A 10,280-nucleotide genomic window follows, 5' to 3' on the forward strand; every position below is an offset into this window, starting at 1 on the left:
TTATAATTTATAAGAAAAGTGCATTAGTATTAAATCACATAATCTTTTTTAAGTCCTAAGCATCTACTTAGGGAATTTTTAAAGAATAAAACATTTACCATTTTTTCTTTAAGAGTAGCATATCCACCTCTTCCCAACTGGTGGTTGTAACGCGACTTCGACCGAGCTTCCTTCCTTATATCCGACGAATCCTTCATGAAAATTAAATCTCACATATGTCAATTCTTAATTAAATTTTATAAATATGAAAATATGAAAAATAATGAAATTATATATGTTGACGATGATAAAAGATCGACCTATACCTTGAATTTGTAGGATTGTGTATACGCGACAAATATGTCCCAGTGATCTTGGTTAAGGATTATTGTCCGAAACCGTATTGGAATTCTAGCAAACTTCTCTGGTTTGCCTAGGTTGGGGTGTATGTCCCGTTTATACACCCTACTTCTAAAGCTTCTTAAGAGAAAACCGAGACGAGTCATAACAACTTTTCTTTTTTCTTCGTCTACTTCGTAATAACGCTGAAATAACAATTACAATTAGAATGTAATATAATGTATGCAAACAAATAATTGATCAGGAATTTTACCGTTATCTCTTCCCACAACTTATCCCTTAGTTCTTTGGATGCTTCCATCCATGTAAGAACACTGACATTCACTTTCTCCCTAACCAGATCTCCTAAGAAACTCACGAATTCAGATATGTACTTTCCACTCAACCTGCCAAATACATCGAATTTGACTTTATGTTTTTTTTCCCACCAGAATTTTTGTGGGCACTTCGCATCTTTAGCAGTTTGGTCAATCCCCTTTTCTTATTATCTTTGGCATCATTGACTTTATGTTCGTTATCGTCATCTGAGGGACTCATATCAGAGTCACTCGAATAATCGTGAAATTCTTTATTAAACTGGTCTTCCAATGCATCATTCCCTTCATATGTTCCTTCCGATTCCATGACCTACGACACAAAGTAACATGGAAATGAGAGTTGTTGATTGAAAATAAACATATACAAATCGTCACAAACCTTAGTAGAAGAAGATGATTTCTGAAAATCGTCAATCGAGTTCTAGAACAGAAACCGCCAACAGATGTGGAATGAATCATTATGAGCATGTTTCCGTAACAATAGGAGGGTAATTTGTTCATGGCGGCAATGTGAAATTTTCAATTTTTGTTAACTTTCTATTAAAAATTGATTAACGGTGCCATTTTAGAATCCTATTTATATTAAACAGTCATTATTAAGCTAGACTTGAAAATTTTCAAGGGAAATATTTTGAGAAATTTGAAAATATGGTCGACCATTTTGTTTTAACTGTCATTAATTATCATTATCTTTTTATAATTTGTAAATGTTACTCTTATAAATACATAATGTAAATTTATATGATGCTACTCTTATAAATTACATTACTCTTATAAATACATTAATTATGATTATCTTTTTATAATTTGTAAGTGTTACCTTCATATTGTTACTCTTATAAATACATAATGTAAATTATATAGCGAAATCCGACCGACACCATTATTTTTTTATTACCGACCCCAATGTATTTTTATTACCGACCCCAATCTTCCTATTGTCATTTAGTTTTTAAGAATATTAGCTAACATGTTTTAGAAAATTTAAAATTTTAAAAAAATTATAACAAAAATAGAAGTTCTTATAATTCTATAATTAGGAGTTGGACTTAAGTATTTAACCAAATCGAATTCCAAAATAAATTGATCCATTAATTAAAAACATGGCATTTTTACCATTTAATTATCCCAAATCCAAGTTCCAATTGTTTAAAATAAGTCATTTCTTATCCGGCCCGACCCGATATTTAACAAATCCGAATTTGATCGATATTTAGCTCGACATTTAACAAATCCAGTTGGGGATATTAGAGTTCAATTGGGATAATAGACTGCGAGATGGAATAACAGATTCCAATGGGGGTACAACATAGTTCAATTGGGGATAACAGTGTTCAATTGGGGATAACACTGTCCAATTGTGGATACAGTCTCTGATTGGGGATATTAGAGTCAAGTTGGGGATAACAAAGTCCAATTAGGTATAATAGTGTCCGATTGGGGATATTAGAGTCCAATTGGGGATAACAAAGTCCAGCTGGGTATAATAGAGTCCATTTGGGATAACAGAGTCCAACTAGGGATAACAGATTCTAATGGGGTATAACATAGTTCAATTGACAATAACAGTGTCCAATTGTGGATAATAATGTCCGATTGGGGATAATAGAGTCCAATTGGGGATAAATAAGTCCAATTGGGTATAACAAAGTCCAGTTGGGGATAACAAAGTCCAAATGGGTATAACAAAGTCCAATTGGGTATAATAGAATCCAATGGGGTATAATAGAGTCCAATTGGGATAACAGTGTCAAATTGTGGATAACAAAGTCCGATTGGGGATAATAGAGTCCAATTAGGGATAAAAAAGTCAAGTTAGGAATAAGAGAGTCTGATTGGTATAAGAGAGTCCAATGGGGTATAACATAGTTCAATTAGGGATAACAATGTCCAATTGGGGATAAAAGTGTCCAATATGGGATTTAACCGTGTCCAATTATGGATAACAATGTCCGATTGGGGATAGTAGAGTCCAATTAGGGATAACATAGTCCAATTAGGGATAATAGAGTCCGATTGGGGATTACAGTGTCCAATTGTGGATAACAAATTCCAATTGGGGATAACAGAGTCCAAGGGTATAACAGAGTCCAATTGCACTCTGTTATCCACAATTGGAATTTTTTATATCTATTTGGACTTTATTATCCCCAATCGGACTCTATTATCCCCAATCGGACTTTATTATCCCCAATCGGACTCTATTATCCCCAATCGGACTCTATTATCCCCAATTAGACTCTGTTGACAAATTTAAATGAGTTGGGTTTTGGTTTCTTATGTTTTTTTGGACGATTTCTTAAATTTTTTAATTTAAAAATAATAAAAAAAATCATAAGTCAAAATATAAATAAAAAATAAAAAAAAGTAAAAAAAACTAAAACGTTTCCTCCGTTGTCCTCGTTAAAAAAAACTAGACCTTAACCCGTTCTGACCCACCGTTTCGACCCAGATCTAATTAAACACAACTCACGTAGGTTCGACCCAAATGATAAACACATGACAACGTAGGTTCGAAATCTAAACCTCTGTGAGAAATACAAAGTAAGGTATGCATTATTTCCTTCTGTTTGATTAGTAGAGTAATTTATGCTGTTTGACTAATTGATAAGAATAATTACTTATTTGGTTAAATTATGAGTAGAATAGGTATGTTGTTCGATTAATTGATAAGAATAACTGCTTATATGGTTTAATTATGTTTACAGTGGTGATTTCAAAGATGGACAAGTCTTTGATGGCAACGAATAGAAACAGAAAGGTTTATATGGATGGAGTTCTAAGTTTTATAGATTATGCCATTAACCATTTAAAGAAATCGAGCAATAAGCCAATAAAAGAAATACCGTGTCCATATCAGACTTGTTTAAACCACATATCACTTAGTCTGGATGATGTGAAACATCACTTATTCAAACATGTCATAGATCAAAACTACACGATATGGTCTAAGCATGGAGAAAAGGATGAGCACCAAATTAGTTATTCGGTTTTGGAAGACAACTATGAAATGCACACAACCGATTTTACATCGGAATTACCAATTGCTGCAGCCCAAATAGTAAATATGGTTGAAGCTACAAAAGTTAACTTCACGGATGACCGTGATTATGCAAAGTTCATAAAAATAATTGAAGATGCTGAGAAGCCACTTTACAAAGGTTGTTCCGACTTCACGAAGTTGTCTGCACCGGTACAGCTTTTCAACGTGAAGAGCAAATAGTTTTGGATAAATGCTTTACTGAATTCATTCTTGTCTTTAAGAAGATGCTACCAGAAGGTAATGAAATGGCTAGTAGTACATATGAGGTTAAGAGAACATTCAAAGCAATGGGGTCAGGTTATAACAAAATACACGCCTATATTAACGACTGCATTCTTTACAAGGGACTGTACGAAAAATATGAAGTATGTCCCACTTGTGGAAAATCAAGATGGAAGGTGGATGGTATTAAAAAAGTAACATACAATAGAATTTCAGCAAAAGTATTATGGTACTTTCCCATAATTCCATGGATTAAACGACTTTTTCAATCACCGACGACTTCACGACATTTGAGATGGCACGCGGAAAGTAGAATAAAGGACGGTGTTTTACGTCACCCGGCGGATTCACCCACATGGGCTGCTATAAGTGACAGATATGAATTCATTAAACAAGATCCAAGAAGTTTGCGGCTATGCATTGCAACTGATGGGATGGATGTTAATAGAGGAAATCGACACCACGGTGTCTGGCCAGTTTTAGTTGTCAATTACAACCTTCCACCATGGCTGTGTATGAAAAGGAAATTCATCATGTTATCGTTATTGATATCGGGGACACCGGGTAACGATATTGATGTATATTTAGCACCGTTGATTGAAGATCTACAACAGTTATTCGATACGGGGGTAGAAACATACGATGCATATGCCCGAGAAAGTTTTACGCTACATGAAGTTGTCTTATGGACCATAAACGATTATCCCGCCCTTGGTACACTTTGTGGTTGTCCATATAGTGGCTTCTTTGGTTGAGTAGTTTGTGGTAAAGAAACAAACTGTGTTAGACTAAGAAGATCAAATAAGAAAAGTTATGGTGGCCACAGACGGTATCTACCTTATGACCACCCGTTTAGAAAGAAAAAGAAGGGATTCGATGGAACACAAGATTTTCAAAGTGAAACAATACCTAAGAACGATGTAGAAATATATAACGAGAAGCAATATTGTATAAACATTTGGGGTAAGGGCCACAAGAACAATGCATCAGCTATGCAACAAGCTTCGAACGGGAGAGATGGGAAAATAATAAAACCAAGGGGAATAAAAGAATCAGATACAACAGATCAAGGCAGCAATGGTAAACCCTACTGGAAGAAATTTAATATTTGGCATCGGAAACTTAGATATTGGCGGTTTAATTCTGTCAACCATTGTATAGATTTTATGCATATTGAAAATAATGTGGCAGAGAGTCTGATTGGAACACTGTTAAACATTCCGGGAAAGACAAAAGATGGATTGGAGGCTCGACTCGATCTGGATGATATGCACTTAAGGCTAGAGTTACAACCTAAGAGAGATGGCACAAACATTAGGTTTCCGCCTGCGAGTTACACATTAACAACAGAGGAAAAAGACAAGTTTTGCGACACGATGTACAAGTTAAGGGTCCCACAAGGGTATTGTTCAAATTTTGCTAGTTTGGTTAGTCTAAAGGACAGGAAGCTAATAGGACTTAAATCACACGACTATCACAAGCTTATGCAACAGTTTTTTCCCCTTGTGATACGATCTATTATGCCACAACCCACAAGATATGCCATAATAAGGTATTGTTCTTATTTTTATATTCATATCACCATATCACTCCTTAATTTTTTGGTAAGTTGGAATACGACATGTGGTTACGTGACCGTATACTTTTTTATTTCATTTCTATTTTTTTTTTAAATCAATTTGTAGCAAGGAGATCGAGGTCGAGGAGGTTGACAAATTGGAGGCAGATTTGTTTGTGACATTGTGCCTTCTCGAGAAATACTTCCCTCCATCGTTTTTTGATGTTATGGTTCATTTAACCATGCACATTTCTAGGGAAGTTAAGTTATGTGGTCCCGTATGCTTTCAATGGATGCATCCATTTGAAAGGTGTATTAAGGTCATTAAGGGGCATGTGCGAAACAAAAATAAGCCAGAAGGAGACGACTGATTTCTTGAGCAAATTCAAAAAAGACTTGAAGACTATTGGCATTCCTAATTGCTTGAGGAACTCGATTGAAAATAAGAATAGAGCAAGTAATAAAGACGGAGTCCCACTATCAACGGGCTAATCGATGGACGACATTTCTTCAGATCTGTTCGTGAAAGCGCATTTCTATGTGCTGCAAAATACATCCGAAATTGTTCCTTATATCGAGTAAGTATTATGTACATGGATTATATTATTTTATTCTCTACTACACGGTGTATAAAATTCGTCAAAATTTATTTACAGTCGACACAATTCATTTCTTGAACAACAACATCTTGACAAGAAAACAGCATGGCTAGAGAAAGAGCACATCTTAAAGTTTGGTTAGCGATTATGATATGAGGTACGTACGTATACTACATATTTCATAACGGCTTTACTAGTTAAATATTTATTATATTTGATCACCCTTGTAGTATATATGTATCAGGTTGAGTGAGAGTTAGCGGAATTGCGAGAAAGTATATCAGAGACCGTAAGGTGGATTTCATATGGACCAAATATAATGTAAGGCCCCGTTACCGGTGCCTCACTCTAACATTGGATTTACTCATAAACACAGTTCTAAATATTAGAGTTAATTAAACCTTTACACGGAATATAAAAGTTTCATAAATATTACACAATAATTCATAACTTGTCTTAAAACATAACTTGAAACATGTCTTTCAATTCAAAGATTAACAAATAAATCTTCATATGCCAACTTCTTTATTCATCTACCATGTGTCTCCCATCAAGCCAGCTGTCTCATCCTACTCACATGCGTGCATACTAAAAGTCAGCTTCGCTGAGTGAGTTCTAGTTAATCATACAACATACAATCAGTTCACATTCTTGCACACATGCCCGAAGGGGTGTACATGATTCATACTTTACTTTTACATGCCTATGTATCCATACTATTTAAAGAGCCTTCCGCTCTATAACCTCACAAATATTGTAAGGGTCTGGTCCCCAACATCACAGATATTATTAGGGTCTGGTCCCTATCCTTAGAGATTATTAGGGTCTGGTCCCTATCCTCACAGATATTATTAGGGTCTGGTCACTATCCTCACAGATATTATTAGGGTCTGGTCCCTATGCTTCGTACAACTGTTACATACCTGTCTTTACATACTTTCCTTAATAATACGTGCAATATCCGAAGATCATTCACGTATTATCTCATAACAGACCTGGCATACATATCATACATAACATACATACTTCATTCATACATCATATACATCAATCATATCTTCAATTACCATCAGACGGTACATGCAATATCCGAAAATCGTTCACGCACCGTCAAGCAATCATCATACATAAATCATACCAAGCATACACTTACCACTTAAGGTAAGTGTATTAACTATCACATCGAGTATGCACACAGCCCCAAAAACATAACAAGAAAGTGGGGCTAGAAACTCACCTGAACGCGGTTACGTTCACGGTTAATAGTTATTCCCTTCTTTAGCTGTGCAGGACTAACTATATAACAATTACACGTACCAATTAACTATCACTACCCATATTGCGTTTCTAGTCTAATTATATTCCGCAACGAACGGGGGTCCGGGGGCAGCGCCCCTGGCAGCGAAGTTCTAGGGGCGGCAGCCCCTAGCGGGGTCCAAGGGGCTCTGCCCGGCTGCGTTTAAGCTGTCTTAACACATTTTCCATTAGGATTTCAAATCATTAATTAATTTGCTAACTTAAAAGTCCAAGGACTTCTTTGTAATTAAATCATTCTTTTTCTAAGTCCAGTGACTATTCTGTCATTTCATTAATGTAACATCCTAAAATTTATAATGTTAAATAAAGAAAGTTACGTTTAGTGATTTCGCTTTATTAATTAATGTCGAGTAAGGAACGGATCATGGACTTAGATTAATTAAGATGGGTTAAATGAGAATGGGCCTTAGGTCCATGGGCTTTAAGGGATATAAATATCCCCTAAACCAACCTAAAACCCTAAACCCTCATTTCATTTCCATCATAATCTCTACACACTCAAAAACACACACATACACTACACCATATTCGGCAGAGAGAGAGAGACATCCGAGACCAAGAATCAAGCCGACCATTATTAGATCTTCAATATACGAGATAACCAAGCAAACTGCGACCACACCGAACGTATAAAAGGTATGTTCTTGACCTTTAAAGTTTACGTAGTATTGAACGTTTTTACCTTAAAGGTCCAAGCTTTATAGTATATACGGGATATATATACGAACGAAAACGGTTAGGGAACGTAGGGGGTGATGTCGAACCATAACAAGGGTATTAAAATTGCCAAAATGCTTGATAAAAACCAAACCCGTAGCTGACCTGAACAACTTCACCTGCAAAAGCTTAACTTCGCCTTCAAAGCATAACTTCGCCTTCAAAGCTTAACTTCTCCTACAGCCAAGTTCGCCTAACTGGTAACTTCGCCTAAGGCCAAGTTCGCCTAAGTGATAACTTCGCCTAAGGCCAAGTTCGCCTAACTGATAACTTCGCCTAAGGCCAAGTTCGCCTAACTGATAACTTCGCCTGAAGCTAAGTTCGCTTAAGGTTTAACTTCGCCTAAAGTTAAGTTCGCTTAGAAAATAAATTAAAAACCTAATGGAAAATGTGTTAAGAAAGTTAAGTTCGCTTAAGGTCAGCTCGACCCCAGCCAGGGGCTCTGCCCCTTGGACCCTGCTAAGGGCTGCCGCCCCTAGACCCCGCTGCCAGGGGCGCTGCCCCTGGACCCCCGTTCGTTGTGGGTAGTAGTTAAGACTAGAAAGATGATATGAGTAGTGATAGTTAATTGATACGTATACTTGTTATACAGTCAGCCGTGCACAACTGAAGAAAGGGATTACGATTAACGGTGAACGTAACCATGTTCAGGTGAGTTTCTAGCCCTAATTATGTGTTATGTTTTCGGGGCTGTGTGCATACTCGATATGTTTGTTAATACGCTTATCCTAAGAGATATGTGTATGCCTTATGTGAATGATGTGATATGTATGAATGATGGCTTGACGGTACGTGAATGATCTTCGGATATTGCACGTACTGTCAGGTTGTAACGCTAAGTATAAGGTAAGTATGATATGTATGGTTATGTGTATGAATGTGAAAAAGTTAATAAAAGAAGGAAAGGATGGTTGTATGGTTACGAAGAGGGTACCGGGCCCTAATAATACTCGAGGTATGATGTATGGTTGTATGGTAACGAAAAGGGAATCGAACCCTACTAATATTCGAGAACTAGGGAACCGAACCCTACTAATATTCGAGGAAAGAGGGTACCGAGCCCTAATAATACTCGAAGAAAGAGGGTACCGAGCCCTAATAATACTCGAAGAAGGAGGGTACCGAGCCCTAATAATACTCGAGGAAGGAGGGTACCGAGCCCTAATAATACTCGCGGAATGTAGGGCGTAATGCTCTTTATAACGTAAGATATGAAAGTAAGTTAATACAAAAGAAAGTATGAAAGTATGAAAGTATGAATGAAAGAATATAAGTTTATGTGTATTGTATAGTGTATGATTAACTTGAACTCACTCAACGTAGCTGACTTTTAGTATGCACGCAGGTGAGTAGGATGAGGCAGCTCGCTTGAGGAGACACGTGGCACTGAATAAGAGGCTGGCATCGGAAGACTCAAGACGTTTAAGTTTAATGTTTCGTTTATTTTGAAAGACAAAATGATGTTTTAAGACAAGACGTGTTTTGTTATGAAATGTTCTATGAAAGCTTTTATATTCCGCGAATTTTTAATTAACTCTGATATTTAGAACTGCGTTTATGAGTAAATCCAACACGAAAATAGGGCTATCGGTAACGGGGCCTTACAATTAAACTTGTAGTTCATTACTTGATTCTTTAACGAACTGGCTTATCATAATGAACTGGTCCTTGTAACGAATTGGATCCTCTAGCGAACTGGTCCTTTGACGAATCAGTCCATATAACGAACAAGTCCATATAATGAATCAATCAATGTAACGAATTGAACCTTCTAGTTCGTTATATCTTTTAACGGATGGTCATAGCGAATTGGGGTTTAGTTCGTTATCTTTTCCTTAACGAACTTGAACACTAGTTCGTTAAGCTTTCACTATCGATTCACGTAACGAATTACCCCTAGTTCGTTAACTCTCCGTTAACGAATTAGGTTTAGGTCAGAGAATGTCAGAAACATTATCTGACATAACCTTCCTCGTACCCGCCGCCTTTCTGGCCCTGTCGCCGGAAAACCGCGACTTCACCGGAAAAAAGAGATCTAACTCGTTTTCCACCGTTTTTCACCATTTTTTGTCCCGTTCGATCCAGATCTGAGCTAGGGTGACCCCTAAGCTCATCTTAGGTTCGTTTTATACCCGATTCTACCCGGATCTCGTGACTTTAATGGTTTA

The 10,280-nt window shown here is 36.7% G+C and overlaps 1 protein-coding gene across 1 annotated transcript; it reads left to right on the forward strand.

The window, feature by feature from the left end:
• The first annotated feature begins 3,944 nt into the window (after positions 1-3,944).
• Positions 3,945-5,850, forward strand: LOC143540559 (uncharacterized). Its single transcript, XM_077033585.1, has 3 exons — positions 3,945-4,635; positions 4,681-5,473; positions 5,607-5,850. Exons 1-3 carry the CDS (start codon positions 3,945-3,947, stop codon positions 5,848-5,850), a joined length of 1,728 nt encoding a protein of 575 aa, XP_076889700.1.
• Positions 5,851-10,280: the final 4,430 nt, after the last annotated feature.

This window comes from Bidens hawaiensis, unplaced genomic scaffold (assembly GCF_021521415.1).
Source record: "Bidens hawaiensis isolate Kalapana, Puna unplaced genomic scaffold, B.hawaiensis_p1.1 tig00012278_1, whole genome shotgun sequence".
NCBI lineage: Eukaryota > Viridiplantae > Streptophyta > Magnoliopsida > Asterales > Asteraceae > Bidens > Bidens hawaiensis.

Coding starts and splice junctions, on each gene's coding strand:
- LOC143540559 (XM_077033585.1), top strand. CDS start 3,945: ATGGCTAGTAGTACATATGAGGTTAAGAGAACATTCAAAGCAATGGGG. Junction 4,636..4,680: donor AAACGATTATCCCGCCCTTG/GTACACTTTGTG, acceptor TTGGTTGAGTAG/TTTGTGGTAAAGAAACAAAC. Junction 5,474..5,606: donor ACAAGATATGCCATAATAAG/GTATTGTTCTTA, acceptor ATCAATTTGTAG/CAAGGAGATCGAGGTCGAGG.